This window comes from Drosophila virilis, chromosome 4, assembly GCF_030788295.1.
Source record: "Drosophila virilis strain 15010-1051.87 chromosome 4, Dvir_AGI_RSII-ME, whole genome shotgun sequence".
NCBI lineage: Eukaryota > Metazoa > Arthropoda > Insecta > Diptera > Drosophilidae > Drosophila > Drosophila virilis.
Window position 1 is genome coordinate 5,834,843 of NC_091546.1, and position 16,944 is coordinate 5,851,786.

The window sequence follows — 16,944 nt, forward strand, 5'->3', positions numbered from 1 at the left end:
TATGGCATAATTGATCAATATTCAATTTCAACTAAATGATAGCCACATTGATGCAGTACATCAAATGCATTGTGTACTTTAGTATGCATTAATGTTGGTCCTCTACGAAATTATGTTTCGGGGCTGACATTAATTGAAATACACTTAGCCGCAAAAGTAAACGTTGCGATTAGCATGCAGCATATGCAGAATTTATACTCTGGCCATAATGATTCCGTATGCGGCATTTGCTTGCCACAATGCACTTGAATAAATGCATAATCTTAAGCATCTCGGATGCTGAGATACCAACCCTTGTGGCATCTGTGGCGGCATAATGCATAATCCAGCCGTCGTATCTATGTGAGTGTGTGTGTGTGTGTGGTTTCGTGTTTACTGCAATAATGAAAACTGTAGTTTGGCTTAGATGGAAGAAATAATTGCACTAGTGTACACAATAACGAGATATGCTGCGATGCAATTAACACTTTAGAAAAAAGTAGAACAGGTAAGGTAATTTAGCCGAGATATTCCAAAAGACCATCAAAAGAATCGGTTTTTGGTCAACAACTCTTTTTTGAATGTCAATTGATAGTAGGCATTTCAAAAAGTTTTAACTTTTAAAAATTTGACGATTTTTAAGCGATATATTAAAAAATATTGATCAATAAAGATGTGATTTTCGAGTGTGACCCTGATTTTGGCAAAAAACGTGATATTACACCCTTTGCTTTTTGGTCGATTTTGGTCAAAATTTAGATTTTCTATTTTTTGATGCCCGTCGATAGTACTGATCCTTACGAGTCCAAAATGGCATAAAATTAAAAAATCGGACATTATTTGGCTGAGATATTCCAAAAAATCATTAAAAAGTTTGACTTTACAATCGACATGTTTTTTGGATAACAATTTTGTTAAACCCATCGATTTTTAATTAATTTGAATGTCAATTGATTGTAGGGATCTGTACGAATTCAAAAAGGTGTAATATTTCTGAATCAGACGTTATTTAGCCGAGTTATTCTAACAAGATCATCAAAAAAGTTTTGATATTCGACCTGACCCTGATTTTGAGGAAAAACGTGCCGATTTGTGTCAAAATTTAGATTTTCATTTTTTCTGAGCCAATCGATAGTATAATTTTACTGTTTTATATTATCAGCTGCTTAGGATCGAAAACGTTTTGGGCTAGTGTTATTAAAGCCATTTGTTTGTCAGGCAATTTTTTTTTATATATTTTTTTAAGAATATTCAATTCAATTATAACATAAAGTATATGTAGCATTTATAGCGTTTATAATACACATACACACATATATTGCGAATGGATTTGTTAAGTAAGAAAAGTTTCGACGACTGCAGTTCAGAACATTTCAGCAACATCAGCTTTGGATTTTCGTTAATATTATATAACACTTTGATTAAACATTTCTATATAAATATATGCACTTTGTATTCGATTAAGTTGAGGTAGCTGCATGTTTAGGCCTCAATGGATGCCTCAGCTTCCAACTGTGCCTTGCGGCTGGGCTGTACATGAAGTCGAGAAAATAAGCTTTAGCAGAATTATATGGACATAGTTAAGAGGCTGGCAATTACCTTAGGGTGCATGAGTATGAAGGGTAGCTCAGCGCACAGCTCGCCGCCCAGAGCGCCCAGAAAGAGCTTTACCTTAACCGCATATGAAACAATAATGCCGAAGGCATCACGAGCATCCTGACTGGCAATGCTGTGAAAGCAAAATTTTAGTTTTGTCAGCTTTATAATAGGCCTGGGAGCGGCTACTCACAGCGTGGTCGAGGCCAGTGCTGTGTCCTTGCGCTTGATATCGCCCTCAACGGCAATGCCAGCCCGATCACAATTGGCCACCAGTGTGGGCACCAGATACATGACCTTTTGTAATCACTGAACGTATAAGGTCCCAGCTGCTCAAAATTCGGTTTCACTTTATCATTATTTAAATCCTCCGGATTGGTCCAATTGAAGAGATAGAAGGTGCTATAGACCGGTGTCGGTGTGGTCACCCAGCGTTTGTATATAAACGAATTTGGCGCCAGGGGCAGTATGTTACGGATCCATTGCCGCGACAGACTGGGCCAGGCTGAAAGCAGCACAGTGCCTAGTATGAGTAGAAAACTGCCTAGGCCAAAGACCCAGATCTTTTGTTGGCGGACACTGCAGCAGCTGCAGCACATTTTGCGACTGCTGAATAAACTCAAGAGTTTCCAATGTTTATAGAAGGCAGCGAATCAAATGCTCCGATTAGATTAAAAGGTATGTATATGAATTCTTTAAATAGGATTCTTTGAATGTTGTTTTTAATATGCAAATCTGATTGATTGATTAGATTGCTTTAATGTGATAATTATAGTGATTACTTAAGAGCAGCTAACTAAGAGTGCAGCAAAAATAAAATCTATTAATTCATAAAGTTAGGTGTGTTTTGAGCACGATAAGTGCCACCAGATTAGCGACAAATTTCACTATATATATTTGACTTTTACGTAATTTGACATTTAGCAGTTGCATATTTTTTGGCAGCTTTAATTAAAATTTAGTGCTCTTTAGAAATATCAAAAATATGTCGCAGTTTTTTTGCGAATTAATAACGAACCTTATTATTTACAGTTCCTTTAGATATTAGATGTTTATAAAACGGCGTAAAGTCGCCAGTGTTTTAACAATGGAAAACCTGAATATTTTTACATATATGACATTATTCTTATAAATCCCAATAAAAACTGAAGCATTCTGGAACTTACTTGCTCAGAACTATCGGCTCCAAATATAAGTTAAGTAAAAGTATTATAAAGTGATATAAATACATTTTTTTTTTTTCAAATCACGCTTATTTTATAAATTTAGAAAATTAATAATATGAATCACAATCCAAAAATCACTTTTTGTTAAATTTTAAAATTTGTATATCGAACAGATATTAGAGTGCATCAGCTTTTTTAGCGCGAAGCATTATTTTGGAACTGTTTCTGGGTCAGTTGAGTTGTTTGTGTCTGCACTGATAAGTGCCGCCCTATCAGCTGCCGCCTGTCCATACCACTTGCGTTTGAGAGTGAGGAAAATTCCTACAGCCAAAAGGATGCAGCCCAAGCATAGAAAGCCAATGCCCGTATAGCGTCCAATTGCGGGTAGACTTAATACCAGCTATAAAGAAATGTCATGAATAGACTGCAACTGGCAATGGATATATATATATATAGTAGTTGCCTTCAACTCGGAAGCGAGTTCCTTGTTAATAATTGCAGAGCTGCCGGTTGTGAAGAGTGGCGCATAGAAGGTTGGTATGTCTTTTATAATGCTGTGCATTAGAGGACGTTGTTAATATGTTTTCCTGACTAAACTGAACCATCATGGACTTACTCGATGTCCGCGTCTGCTTCCATATACAATGAGACCATGATGGCTGCATTCACCTGAAGCGGTACTCCAAGTTTGCGTTCCATTATGATGAAGAAATTGTCGCGTTCATAGTTTGGGTCAAGGCCAGTTATGGTGTTAGCATAACTCTCATCGGCATACATGAAATGAGAGGCTGATAGATACATGGGAGCACCATCGGAACAGGGACCCAAGCTTGTGGCGCCCGAAGCTGGACAATTATCGGGCTGTTTGTCAACCGGACAGTAGCATTTCATATCCGCTTGCCGTTGTCCATTGTCGAAGGTGTTTGGCGTCACCTCGTATTTCCAGCCCTGAATGCCCTCAATCTCATGGCTTTGGCCCGTGAACTCCAAATTGATAATGCGGCAGGTATCAGCTATGAATATGGTGAGTGCCTTCTCCTTTGGTTCGTCGGGAACAAAGAGATCTGTGGTGCTGCCATTGAGACGACCGCATTCGCCCTCATACCAACCAGTATGATTTTCACCATTCCAGAATTTAATTTCGCCCATTTCTTTGATATCACCTACGCCCGTGTGCACCGTGAAGGCGCCCTCAAAGTCTTTGGAACCGTTTCGATTTAGAAACCAAGCAAACTGATCCGTTTCAATTGGCGGCGCCAGAGGATTGTTCAAAGTCATTGCATAATGCAGAAATTCATCATAGAAACCATCGAAGAGCCACTCGCTGGCCGTGTGGGTGGCATAGAGTAAACCACCATTTTCATTGAGCGCTTTGTTAAAAAAAAACTTAATCAGTGAGGGACTGTCACGCATCATAGCCGCTGCGGCCTAAAAAAAAAAAAAAAAAAACAAACAAAATCAATAGAAATTAACATTGTACTTTCAGCATATTTAATATTTCTCACAATCGATGGTAGATGTGGCACCGTCACCAAGTCCGTTTGCTTGCCACCGGAGAGTTCCTCCTCCCAGAACCAGGTGCGATTAGGCTTGAAGGTCACCGTATTATTCTCGTGCCACTCCACATCCATTTTTACGCGCTCCTCTCTATAGACATAGGGACCCAATTGCTGGAAATTCGGTTTAACGCCATGCAGCTTAACCTCCTCCGCGTTCGTCCAATTCCACAGATACATATTCATATAAACGGGAATGGGCAAATCCGCCCATTTCTCATAGGTTCTCGATGTGGGCGTCAGCGGCAAGGCCTATAAGTAATCGAGACTATTAGCATAGCTTAATCTATCTTGATTTCTTGGCATCCACTTGCCTTCATTATGATACTATCTATGAGAGTGGGCCACCATATTACAGCTAGGAGACCGAACACTGTGAACAGTGATCCAAGGCCAAAAACCCAGACCTTTTGTTGGGTCACACCACAGCACCGACAGCACATTCCGACCACGTTTATATTCGGAATGCCTTCACCGAGTCCTATCGCTGGTTAACTAACCCATTAAAACCTAATCGCAGCTGTTTTATTCTTTCCATATGCGATAATCATACCTTAATCATAATCTTTTCCAATTGTTTTGTTTTCTTTTCATTGATTATTCATTTTTAATTGTTGCTCAAGTTTATGGACTTATTGGACGTCCAGATGTATGCACAATGCACTTAAACCAATTTCAACAAGGCCATTGGGTTTTCACGGTTACCTTTTCTTTTATCAGTCTACTGAATTTAGATTAAGAAACGCTGCCAACGACCTGGTAACAGGTGCGGCGTTTTAATCATGATTATGGGCATTTTTAGCAAACGATATCGTTAATAAGTAGCAAAAAGAAAAAGCTTTCTTTTTGCTTATAGTTGTGAATATAGGTATATTTTAACATAAATATCAATGAAGATTGTGTTTAGCTAATTAAAAAGTTAAATCGTGGAGCCATCAGCGCCGTCAGATAGCAATATGTCTTTCTGCAACCAGTTGATAACAACAGGTGCTTAATCAGAAAAGTGCGCGAGGCATAACTATTTTCGTGTTACACCTCGTCAACTTATCGCTAAATCAAGTACAAATAACCTAATCTAATCAGATACATTTTTTTATTGGCTGTAAATGCTATGCACTATACATTGTCTAAACAGCCTCATACCGAAACTGTTTAATTGAAGTAGCACTAAAAATTATGATGGTTATGGCATAATTGATCAATATTCAATTTCAACTAAATGATAGCCACATTGATGCAGTACATCAAATGCATTGTGTACTTTAGTATGCATTAATGTTGGTCCTCTACGAAATTATGTTTCGGGGCTGACATTAATTGAAATACACTTAGCCGCAAAAGTAAACGTTGCGATTAGCATGCAGCATATGCAGAATTTATACTCTGGCCATAATGATTCCGTATGCGGCATTTGCTTGCCACAATGCACTTGAATAAATGCATAATCTTAAGCATCTCGGATGCTGAGATACCAACCCTTGTGGCATCTGTGGCGGCATAATGCATAATCCAGCCGTCGTATCTATGTGAGTGTGTGTGTGTGTGTGGTTTCGTGTTTACTGCAATAATGAAAACTGTAGTTTGGCTTAGATGGAAGAAATAATTGCACTAGTGTACACAATAACGAGATATGCTGCGATGCAATTAACACTTTAGAAAAAAGTAGAACAGGTAAGGTAATTTAGCCGAGATATTCCAAAAGACCATCAAAAGAATCGGTTTTTGGTCAACAACTCTTTTTTGAATGTCAATTGATAGTAGGCATTTCAAAAAGTTTTAACTTTTAAAAATTTGACGATTTTTAAGCGATATATTAAAAAATATTGATCAATAAAGATGTGATTTTCGAGTGTGACCCTGATTTTGGCAAAAAACGTGATATTACACCCTTTGCTTTTTGGTCGATTTTGGTCAAAATTTAGATTTTCTATTTTTTGATGCCCGTCGATAGTACTGATCCTTACGAGTCCAAAATGGCATAAAATTAAAAAATCGGACATTATTTGGCTGAGATATTCCAAAAAATCATTAAAAAGTTTGACTTTACAATCGACATGTTTTTTGGATAACAATTTTGTTAAACCCATCGATTTTTAATTAATTTGAATGTCAATTGATTGTAGGGATCTGTACGAATTCAAAAAGGTGTAATATTTCTGAATCAGACGTTATTTAGCCGAGTTATTCTAACAAGATCATCAAAAAAGTTTTGATATTCGACCTGACCCTGATTTTGAGGAAAAACGTGCCGATTTGTGTCAAAATTTAGATTTTCATTTTTTCTGAGCCAATCGATAGTATAATTTTACTGTTTTATATTATCAGCTGCTTAGGATCGAAAACGTTTTGGGCTAGTGTTATTAAAGCCATTTGTTTGTCAGGCAATTTTTTTTTATATATTTTTTTAAGAATATTCAATTCAATTATAACATAAAGTATATGTAGCATTTATAGCGTTTATAATACACATACACACATATATTGCGAATGGATTTGTTAAGTAAGAAAAGTTTCGACGACTGCAGTTCAGAACATTTCAGCAACATCAGCTTTGGATTTTCGTTAATATTATATAACACTTTGATTAAACATTTCTATATAAATATATGCACTTTGTATTCGATTAAGTTGAGGTAGCTGCATGTTTAGGCCTCAATGGATGCCTCAGCTTCCAACTGTGCCTTGCGGCTGGGCTGTACATGAAGTCGAGAAAATAAGCTTTAGCAGAATTATATGGACATAGTTAAGAGGCTGGCAATTACCTTAGGGTGCATGAGTATGAAGGGTAGCTCAGCGCACAGCTCGCCGCCCAGAGCGCCCAGAAAGAGCTTTACCTTAACCGCATATGAAACAATAATGCCGAAGGCATCACGAGCATCCTGACTGGCAATGCTGTGAAAGCAAAATTTTAGTTTTGTCAGCTTTATAATAGGCCTGGGAGCGGCTACTCACAGCGTGGTCGAGGCCAGTGCTGTGTCCTTGCGCTTGATATCGCCCTCAACGGCAATGCCAGCCCGATCACAATTGGCCACCAGTGTGGGCACCAGATACATGACCTTTTGCAGGCTGGAGCCGGGGTTCAGTGGACAGCCCTCGCTGGTCTCCATATGGGCAATCGTATTGCGGAATTGTCCATTCTGGAAGAGCACCACATCGACGCCCTGCTGCACCATTGCCTTGACCTTCTTCACAACCTTGTTCGAGTTATTGCGCACACATATATTGACCGATATCTTCTCGCCGTGATGATACAGCTGCTTGTCCAGTGTCACCTCCAGCTCCAGCTCTCCGGGCGACAACAGAAAGTCCTTGCGCACCACCGTGCAGGGCTGCATGCCCTGTTTGGTGGGTGCATACTGCACCTTGCGTATGCCCAGGTTAATAGTGTTGCGTCTATGCGAACGATCGCAATCATTCTCGCCCGTAAAGATCTTCACAAAGTATTGCACACCGCAGGGCTGGCTCTCATCGCTCGCCTTCTGCTGCAGCATCACCGAGGCCGGTGAGCTGGTGGGCATTTGCATGACAAACGGGAATGCATTGGAGCCCAGTTTCTTAAGCAGACGCTCCTGCATCTTGGTCAGCTGTATGTCCTGCTTCTGCGGCGGGCACACCTGTTGCGAGACAAGCGTTAGCTCCTTCTGGAAACGCAATCCAATCATTTCATCATCTTCGCGTCCATAGCGAAAGTTGCACACAAGCTGCACGAAGATCTTGCGGTTCTGACGCACGTAGTCATCATCCAGCACAATGATGCCATCTGCAAATGGACGAACGAAATTAATTGAGCCAGATTTAACACAGTTACAATCACGGTCTCGCCTAGACACGTCTTTCGCCCATATTCCACGGTCGGTCAATAAACACGTAACTAATAAGCAGCTTTGCGGCTGTTACGGCTGCTATCCATTGCATAAATTAGGGCTTAATTTAATTAAAGCCCAAGCAGATCAACTGATTATGTTATGAATGTACAAATGGAGTTGGTTATAATTCGGGTCAAAATACATGGTATCTCATGTATACTGTTTATTACGATGTTAGCAAAGTGGAATGGCTGGTAGATAGTATTAGATTTATGAGGTTATAGAAAATGTATAATAGTTCCTTAAACTTTGTTGTAAAATGCTGCTAAATATTCCCAGGCCTAAACAATATATTCCATTATAATACTGAAAAAATTCGATTGTTCTTAGGAATATTGTAATATTCTATTAATCCAAAAGAAATTTAATAATTTCATTAAGTACTCTTTATTTTATACAGTCGCTGTCTGCTGCTTATAATGAAATAATTCAAAATTATTCCAATTTAAAATCCGATTGTTTAAATGTATGCCTCATAACCAATCTCTCACGATAAATGAAAACATTACTGAATAATAATCTATGCGTATTTGGGATCCTAACATGATTAATTGATCTATTCTTCCGATATCCCCATAATTATATACTATTCCCTGATCTTGTAATATTCCAGATCTATGTTGACAATCATTCCACAAATATTCCATTATTTGCATTGCTGATGATCACCTACCGATGGGCTCCACTTGCGTCACCGAATCCACAAACTCACGCCTATTCATATAGAGCGTGATCATGTTGTTCGGCGCACATTTCTTAAAAACTTTGAAGTTAACAACCATTTTGCCGCGGAGTTTTTATCTAATCCAAAAAAAAAAAGAAGTATTACTTTGCCGGTCTAGTTATATGTTGTTGTTAAATATTGCGAACTACGCCGCGTTGCGTTGTTCGTGTCGTTTTCAATTAGCGGCCAGCGACAATCCGTCATTTATACCTGGCATTCTCAGCGTCGCTGCAAATTCAATTAGCTCGCGTTGCTGCATCTTTTCCACAATCTAAACCATTTGCTGGTGCTGCTTTAATATGGCTTCCCGCGCAGGCTTTGGCTTTGATATTGACATTGCTGCTGCCCCGAAAACAATCGATGGCTGGCCACAAAATAATACGCGTACAACACGGCGTATTAGCAATGCAAAAATAGCTAGCTTAACAAAATCAATACATGGCGTGCGTGCAACACTGTTGCCTCCAGTTTTGATTGCGTTTCTTGTTTTATTTTTAGTTTATTTTTCTTTTCGTTTGGTATGGTGCATGACGCATGGAACAGCTATTACATATAGGACCTGTGCCGTAATGCGAACTAATTAAATTGTTAACAAGTGGCAGCTATTTTGCAAAGTTACAATTACAATTTATAAATCTTCAACAAAGCCTTCAGTAGAAATATAATATCCATTAAGTATCCCAATATTCAGTCTATAGTTTTAAAATTCTGTCCTAGAAAATATAACATTTAAGTTTTACTAAAAAAAGTCTCAATAAATTATGAGATATTTCAATTAACCACCACATAAAGGGAATTTAAATTGTAGTTTCTTATGCTTGTTAAATAATTTAATGATTTCATAAATGTGCACAGACACTTTGGCCCACATGAAGTAGAATCTTGAACATGATTTCCCACTGCACTCAATTATGTAAATATGTAAAAATATGCCAGACTTTGGGTAAACTCCTCTTTCCCTTTCTCGCAACTTGTGCGCAACTAAATCACATTAGCATAAAGTTGGCTACTTAGCAAAGTCAATGAACGTAATTATTATGCTCTCTACTGACATTAAAAATATGAACAAAGTTGTGTTGAATATATTGTGCCTTATTGTGTGGTTGTAGTGTGCGTGTGTGTGTGTGTCTCTATATACCGGCACGAAACATTAGCATGTATGGTAGGACAGGGGCCCCAGTCGCCAGGGTCCAACAAAGCCGACAATGAGGCTCTTAATAATAGCAAAACTTTTGCACTTACATTTTGTAGGTTGTGTTAGACATGGGCGTGTCCGAGCGGCCGTTTAAATGCTTTAGTTGCCATATAATTGAACTAAAGTGAGGCGTAGATATTATCGTCTAGCTGTTGTCTATTACCAGCTGATGCAATATGCCATGAAATGCGTAAATACATGCATGAATAATGAGCAAGTGCTTGATTTATAAGAGCTATCTATAAGTATCTGAAAGTACTATTCCGTATATGCTAAGGCGTTTACAATACGGCTTTGGGTAGCACTCAAAATCAATCAAGTTTAAGAGAACCCAGCGCCCACAGACCGCACCCAAGTGCTTTTAGCCGGCACACAAGTCCTGCTTCACAATATTGCAGACACACTCACACACACACACACACGTATATAAATATATATATATGTGTATATACCCACACAGTTAAAGCCACATGCCGTCAACGAAAACCACAAAGCGCTAAGAACAACAAAGCCGACTTCAATTATTTGCGCGCAAATGCTGCCTCCAAGTGTCTTGGTCTGAGCCATCGCCCACTCTCTCCATTATACCGTCAATCCTTTGCGTAGCTCTTCATTTGCGGTCAACTTTTAGTTCTTGTACTAAATGTATTTATTTTGGAGTCTAAGAAATTATGCAGAAGCAAATTAAAGATGAGTTTACTTCGACACTCAGTGAAATTTAAATTCGTACGAGTCTGTAATATAGACCCAATCCGTTATGCTATATATACTGTTTTATATTAGGTACAATAGCAAATCGCTTTTGGCGCGTATGTCAGCAACAGAGACAAACAGGGTCCGTCTCGGTGTATCGCCACAGGCGACTTAATGTTTCAATTTGTTGATGGAATGTCAGCAGGTGAGATTTGCACTGAGAACGCTGCGGGAAAAGCCGTGACGGAAACCAATGCTGGAATTTCCTGCAAATTTATTTAATTAAATAAATTTATTTTTACAACTTACAAAATAGCCTTGTGTTTTTTGTGTTTTTCCAACACTCTTTTTCTGACCAGCCCTGCTAGCGTGGTGGAATGGCTTCAGACAGTGACTTCTGCTGGCGTACTAGCTTAGTAAAATTAAGCATAGATCAGAGTTATATATAAGATTTATATCTATAAATTGCACAAAGCCAGTCAGTTTATGCAACGGATATCCGGATGGAAACTGCACTGCAGCTCAAGTGGATTAAAACGTCCCACAGCTATTTTGCAAGGCAGCTGCTAATTTGCGAAATTCAATTGCCTGTTGCAAGACAAAAGCGAAAGCCAAATTGTGTCGAGCAATCAATGAGATTGCCACATCCTCAACTCAGGCCTCGGTTTGAAGCGACTATGGCCAAGGACCCAGCACAATTGTCATTGGCCAAATTACTCGGCCAAATTGCAGCGCTAGCCAAAGCATTCAAGAACAATAGAAACCTAGGCGAATTTTAGCTCAAAATAGTGCCAGCTCAAGCTGCTGCAAGGAGGCATAGTGTTTAAGGCCAAGTATTAAGCAAGCGGTTAACTTGATGTACAGCACGTGCGTGCAAAAAGCCATATATTTATGGGCCAGTTGGCCAAATTGAACATCAACATTGTCAATAGTATTACGATTATCAGGGCCAACAGCACGTAAAATTGCAGCAAAACAACAACAACATCGACATTCTTGTCTTATTAAAGGCGAAAGGCAAACAAAAAATTGGCAACATTGGCGCCAACGCAAATGTCGACAACGGCAGCAACAACAACAACTGGAACAAGTAGGGGTGCGCTAGTCAAGAGTGCTCCACAAGCAGCTACCCTTTAAACAGCTAGGCGTCGGACTTAACTATGGCAGCTAAATGCCTACAACTACAACAACTAAGCCTACACAAATCACCTTAAAGTCGCGGGGAATAAGGAAGTTATTTAAAACGGACAAAATCCTGATTTGTTTTTAATACACGAGAACCTTTGTACCAAGTTTCTTATTTATAGCGAGTTATGCTCAAAAATTAAAGGCTAGACATCGATATTTATCGATTAATGGATGAAAGAAGTTATTGATTATTTGATCAACATAGCGTATTCGAAAATATGTATTGCTAATTTAAAGTTGTTGTTGATGTTAACCAAGAATGTGTACATCTTCAACATTCGTTTGGCAGATGCAATTTTACTATCTAACTGCTATATACCCTATATTTTCAAATCATTTTCAATGGGTACAGTTTGTAGCAACAACATTTTGGGGGGTAAGCAACACCAACAAACGGCAATCAACGTTGTCGCAGTCGCTTCCATTTCCAGTTGCCATTAGTTGAAGGAAACAGGCAGCCTCCTGGCAAGGCGGGTCTAGCAAAAAAAAAGTCAAAGAAGCTCCAGTGCTGCATGAACAAACTTGGCATGGCCGACGAGGACGTGAACATGGACGAGGACAAGTACGAGGCGGACGGCAACGACGACGTCATCGTCGTGGCTGACGATGTGCAAACTGGCGAAGTGACAGCAAATGGCGCGGAAACCGTGTGCGCCAACGTCAACTAATCGTGGGTGAACAAATCTCTCTATATATCTAAACACACACACATACACTGAATTATACAAATATACATTCATGCAGCATTGGAAGCTGTGTTTGTGCGTGCAATCAATCCCCTTCGCCCGCCAGGTGTTTACTGTCATACGACATGGCCACGGCCCTGTGCCTGGGCTTGGACTTGGGCTTCTTCTTGTCGCCACTCGATTGCAAATGGTGTTTGAGGCAGCTGCCACGCCCCCCGTTCCACACCCTTCCGCTGGCGTGCAATGATTGCTTTGACATTTGCATTGATGCATGCAATGGCAACCGCTGCTGATGCTGCTGCTGCTTCTGCTGCGACTACGAGTACGACGGCGGCGGCTTTTGTGGCCGCTGCTGATGAGTTGACTTTAAGCTCGAATCGAATTCAATTGCAGTGTCACAAGCGAATTGGGCGTGTGAACCAGAAATTGGGCCAACGATCCTTTAAGCTTGACAATTACTTGCCTAAATCGATGACATTAAATTACGACATTCATATTTATAGCTTATGCCTAAGCATATAGCTTAAGAATAGCTATCCGTGAGGGTAATTGGAGAATAGATAATAATTTATAATATATATATACGAAAAAGTGTAAAAAGGATAAGTATCAATACCTTTTAACATTATAAGGGAATGCAGGTATAACTTATCTATTTTAAAATCTGGATCAATATCATACAATTTTTCAATGTTGAAAACATGTTGCTAATATGTAAGAAGAAGATTTCAACTAATAAACAATAATATAAATATTAATATTTGTATTTGATTTACTATTTTTGGGCTTCCCTAAAGTATTTGATGACCTTGCTTATGGCATTATTATTTTTATAGTTGACAGATTTCCTTTTATTTGTTGACTTTTCTAGGAAGCACTTGACTCGTATGTCTCAGTTGACTCTTTATCAAATTTATCGCTGACCCCAATGCCACATATTGTCACATGCTCGTATTTCATGCACTTGATACATTTTTGCTTGCACTCTGCATAAATTTAGCAAAAGGGAGCAGAATGTTGTGCTTACAAAGCCGGAGGACCGGTTCGTGATACTATGTGCAACAATTTGTGGAGTGCACACCACAAAGCTGTTGTAACTGTAGCGTGTGTATGTGTGTTTTGTCGCTGCATCCCAAAAATACCGTTATTGCTAGCTAATTTCCCATGTGCATGCTTGCTTGTTAAATTGATGTATAGCCAGGACAAGCAGGCGGCGGATAGATCAGGGGGTTGGATTGGTGCGCAAGGTTAGCGTCAGGCAGTAAGGACTGCCAAAAGTGGCAAGCCATGTTGCACGATGCTGGGCCATAACTGAAAATATTGTCAAAATGGCTGATGCACAACAAAAGCAGCAAGGTGCGACGCCTAACTGCATTGACCAAGCCCAAGCGCGGCCCCTCCATCCGTCTTCACATCACACTCCTTTTCTATCCAGCGCTCTGCTTACATGCTCACCTGCTGATGGTATTTGCGGCGGGCTTTTGACACAATTTTGCCGATGACATGTTCAATACACAAAGCTGCGTGCCTTAGCTCGCCCATAGCCATTGTTATGCCTATATTTGTATATGTAAGTATGTGTATATGTAGAGAATGGAGTTCTTACATTATTTGGCTGCCAGCACGTGTTTAGGTTTGCCCTCCGGCTGCTACTCTAGCTTGTGTGTGTGTGAGTGGGTGTGTATGTGTGTGTCTCGTACTTGTTGTTAAGCTGGTGCCTGCTGTGGGCACAACCGAATGTGTTTTATATGCGACCACCATCTAAAATCGACTTCATTTCTTGCCTTCTGCAACTAAAAGAAAAAAATAAATAAAATAATAATTAATTAAAAGTGACTCGTAGCATGTTATAAGATTAATAAATATAAAAAAAGTCGAATAATATGCAAAATATATAATTACAAATTAACTGAGCCAAAGGTACGAAATTTAAATAGGTTAAATTTCAAAATGAATTTTACTTTTTGCAATGCACAGTAAATCTACATTTTTGGTCTAGCTAAGCTTTAATGTACTTACTTTCCTTTTTAAATTTACATTTTAACCACGGGGAGCCCCATCACAAAAATATATATATAACATAGACGCAAGGCATATTTTTCTTTATGTTTTTTATATATTTTTTTCACGGTGACATTATCCTATTAACACATTTAATGGAGTCACACACGCGCGCGGCTTTGTCTCATCATAAATCTGAAGGCAGACGCAGCGGGAAATGCGAGAAATGATGCTCAGGGCTGTTTTTCTGTGCCGGGGCGTTAAGCAGCCGCAGGAAAAGCTGGGCATGGTGTTCTGACTGCCTGATATATATGGCCTTATATTGGATATTTATGCCTGTGCCGCTGCATAGACTTATGCATTGTCTTTAGCACTGTGATTATGGCCGAATTGTTGAAAGTTGCGCAAAAAGTTTTCATAGCTGCCATCAAATTAGTCCGGCGTTTAGGTAATAACCGTGATGGTACGTGTCGGGCTTAGCACACAAATGACAATGGCCAAATATGATTGAAACTTTTACCGTTTCAGTCGCCAGAAATTGGTTTGCCAAAAACCCAAAACCGAAAACCAAAAACCGCCGCCAAAACTTGCCAGAAAAAAAAGAAGAAATTTATGCATTTTGAAAACTTTTCGACTACACTCCGGGGACCATTTTAGGTGCTAGCGATTTTGGCGCCAGCGCAAATATATATATAGCTGCCAATTTAGCAGCAAAATAGGCAGCTCACATAGCCAATAACAACATTTATAATTTAAAGCCAACATTTGCATTTGTGTATATGCTCTTCTATTTCTCCGAATATATATCATAGGCAGCTTTAAATCCAGAAATTTGAGAACTTACCTTCTGCTTTTTAAATCCAGTACCCATTGAAAGACATATTATCGCACGATGGTATGTCGTTTGTAGAACAGCGGAGATATGTCTTGGGTTATTTTGTTACTTGTTAATTCTTGATATGGTTGTGGAGTATGAGGCGGTGGCGAGGTTGACTGGGTTGGCGAGATCGAGTCCGGTAACAGGGAAGCACCTTTTTTTAAAATGTTGCTTAAGTGTTGTTGGTTGAAGCTGGTTTAGGGTATCCCCTAGTACTTCCGACTAGAGCTCTCCTTCATGTTAACTGTTAGCCAATTGTCAAGCAGAGTACGTATGTATGTATGTATGTATGACCCAGACGCTTCGAATACAGCTGCGGCACTTGAGATTCCCATACAAATACCCTCCAAGAGATGAGCAAGCAAGGGTATGCAAGATTATCTTATATGTATATTAGTAGCAATTGCATAAATCTGCGTACTGATAGAGCGTGTCAAATCATTTACAGTACATTGATCAAAGGTTCGGTTGATTTGAGCTGTTCTTTTATTAAATTGTTGAATATCAAGTTAAGAGATTGCATGCTTATTTTTCTCTGCTATTTTCTTTGGTCTGATCAATATTAAAGGCCATTTTAGCTATAATATAAAATAAGCAGATAGTCTCCAACATTGAATTATTAATAAATAAGTATATATAAGCAAATATTTCAGACCTATATACAGACTAATTCCTATTATTCTAATACCTAATTTAGATACAAGCACAGATTGTCTTCTTGCAGGGCAACGCACAGTCAATCAGTCATCTACAGCCTGTCAACTGGAATTTTATTCTTCACACTTTACTTTGGTTGACGCCTCCTGCGACACGGCTTGGGGCAACTGTCAACGTGCAGTGCCGCAATATTTGTGGCCGAGTTTTGCATTGCACTTTGCCGTGTCCCAGCTAGGCGGGCAAGCCACAAAAAGGATTTTTGATTTCATATTTTTTTGCGGAGCTTAAGCTGCATGCAGCTTCTGACTGTCCCAATAAAAATCATGTTCTGGCATAGCTCAGCTGCCGCATGCCACATATGTCGAAGCTCAAATGAAATCTCTTTCTAACTTTGATTGTTTTCTTCTTTTTGTTTTTTGTTCGATTTGCAGATTTTTGCTTTATAGTTCCTCATGCGTTTTCCTTAGCTGTGGAGGCAAATGCTAACAGGCATTGTTTGTTTTCTTGGTATTTTTTCTTTTTTTTTTGCCTTGGGTAACTTTTGCAAATGCTTTGTAAAGCAATTAGTGCTGACAAATGCGTGTCCTGGCATTAAGCAGCTGTAACCGTAGCTTTAACTGTAGCTGTAATTCTGTGTGTGTGTGTGTGTGTAGACAATGTATGTCATGCCTTTTGGCATGTCAAAAGCGATTTGTCATGCAGCAATATGTAAGGGTTAATAGTACGCTGACAGCTTGATTGATTTGCTTAGCTGAGTGTT

The 16,944-nt window shown here is 39.3% G+C and overlaps 3 protein-coding genes and 1 long non-coding RNA gene across 4 annotated transcripts; all 4 read right to left on the minus strand.

The window, feature by feature from the left end:
• Positions 1 to 1,173: 1,173 nt before the first annotated feature.
• Positions 1,174 to 1,896, minus strand: LOC138910849 (phosrestin-2-like). Its single transcript, XM_070208866.1, has 3 exons — positions 1,769 to 1,896; positions 1,579 to 1,708; positions 1,174 to 1,509 (listed from the first exon to the last, which is right to left on the minus strand). The coding sequence occupies exons 1-3, from the start codon at positions 1,867 to 1,869 to the stop codon at positions 1,462 to 1,464; spliced, it is 279 nt and encodes a 92-aa protein (XP_070064967.1). The 5' UTR covers positions 1,870 to 1,896; the 3' UTR covers positions 1,174 to 1,461.
• Positions 1,897 to 2,857: 961 nt separating this feature from the next.
• Positions 2,858 to 4,851, minus strand: LOC116651555 (protein croquemort-like). The gene is made up of 5 exons (XM_032438150.2): positions 4,612 to 4,851; positions 4,247 to 4,549; positions 3,358 to 4,169; positions 3,205 to 3,295; positions 2,858 to 3,141 (listed from the first exon to the last, which is right to left on the minus strand). Exons 1-5 carry the CDS (start codon positions 4,738 to 4,740, stop codon positions 2,950 to 2,952), a joined length of 1,527 nt encoding a protein of 508 aa, XP_032294041.1. The 5' UTR covers positions 4,741 to 4,851; the 3' UTR covers positions 2,858 to 2,949.
• A 1,803-nt stretch (positions 4,852 to 6,654) lies between these two features.
• Positions 6,655 to 9,067, minus strand: LOC6628402 (phosrestin-2). Its single transcript, XM_002052684.4, has 4 exons — positions 8,837 to 9,067; positions 7,250 to 8,057; positions 7,060 to 7,189; positions 6,655 to 6,990 (listed from the first exon to the last, which is right to left on the minus strand). The coding sequence occupies exons 1-4, from the start codon at positions 8,943 to 8,945 to the stop codon at positions 6,943 to 6,945; spliced, it is 1,095 nt and encodes a 364-aa protein (XP_002052720.2). The 5' UTR covers positions 8,946 to 9,067; the 3' UTR covers positions 6,655 to 6,942.
• Positions 9,068 to 13,362: 4,295 nt separating this feature from the next.
• LOC138911242 (uncharacterized) lies at positions 13,363 to 16,125 on the minus strand. Its single transcript, XR_011416679.1, has 3 exons — positions 15,495 to 16,125; positions 14,256 to 14,442; positions 13,363 to 14,205 (listed from the first exon to the last, which is right to left on the minus strand). It is a non-coding gene; the product is annotated as an uncharacterized lncRNA (long non-coding RNA).
• Positions 16,126 to 16,944: the final 819 nt, after the last annotated feature.

Excerpts from the sequence above, each read along its gene's own strand:
- LOC6628402 (XM_002052684.4), bottom strand. The coding sequence starts at position 8,945 with ATGGTTGTTAACTTCAAAGTTTTTAAGAAATGTGCGCCGAACAACATG. Across the intron at positions 7,190-7,249 it reads GCACTGGCCTCGACCACGCT|CATTGCCAGTCAGGATGCTC; the intron begins GTGAGTAGCCGC and ends TTGCTTTCACAG. Across the intron at positions 6,991-7,059 it reads TCATACTCATGCACCCTAAG|CCCAGCCGCAAGGCACAGTT; the intron begins GTAATTGCCAGC and ends CTTCATGTACAG.
- LOC116651555 (XM_032438150.2), bottom strand. The coding sequence starts at position 4,740 with ATGTGCTGTCGGTGCTGTGGTGTGACCCAACAAAAGGTCTGGGTTTTT. Across the intron at positions 4,550-4,611 it reads TAGATAGTATCATAATGAAG|GCCTTGCCGCTGACGCCCAC; the intron begins GCAAGTGGATGC and ends GATTACTTATAG. Across the intron at positions 3,142-3,204 it reads AACTCGCTTCCGAGTTGAAG|CTGGTATTAAGTCTACCCGC; the intron begins GCAACTACTATA and ends ATTTCTTTATAG.
- LOC138910849 (XM_070208866.1), bottom strand. The coding sequence starts at position 1,869 with ATGTATCTGGTGCCCACACTGGTGGCCAATTGTGATCGGGCTGGCATT. Across the intron at positions 1,709-1,768 it reads GCACTGGCCTCGACCACGCT|CATTGCCAGTCAGGATGCTC; the intron begins GTGAGTAGCCGC and ends TTGCTTTCACAG. Across the intron at positions 1,510-1,578 it reads TCATACTCATGCACCCTAAG|CCCAGCCGCAAGGCACAGTT; the intron begins GTAATTGCCAGC and ends CTTCATGTACAG.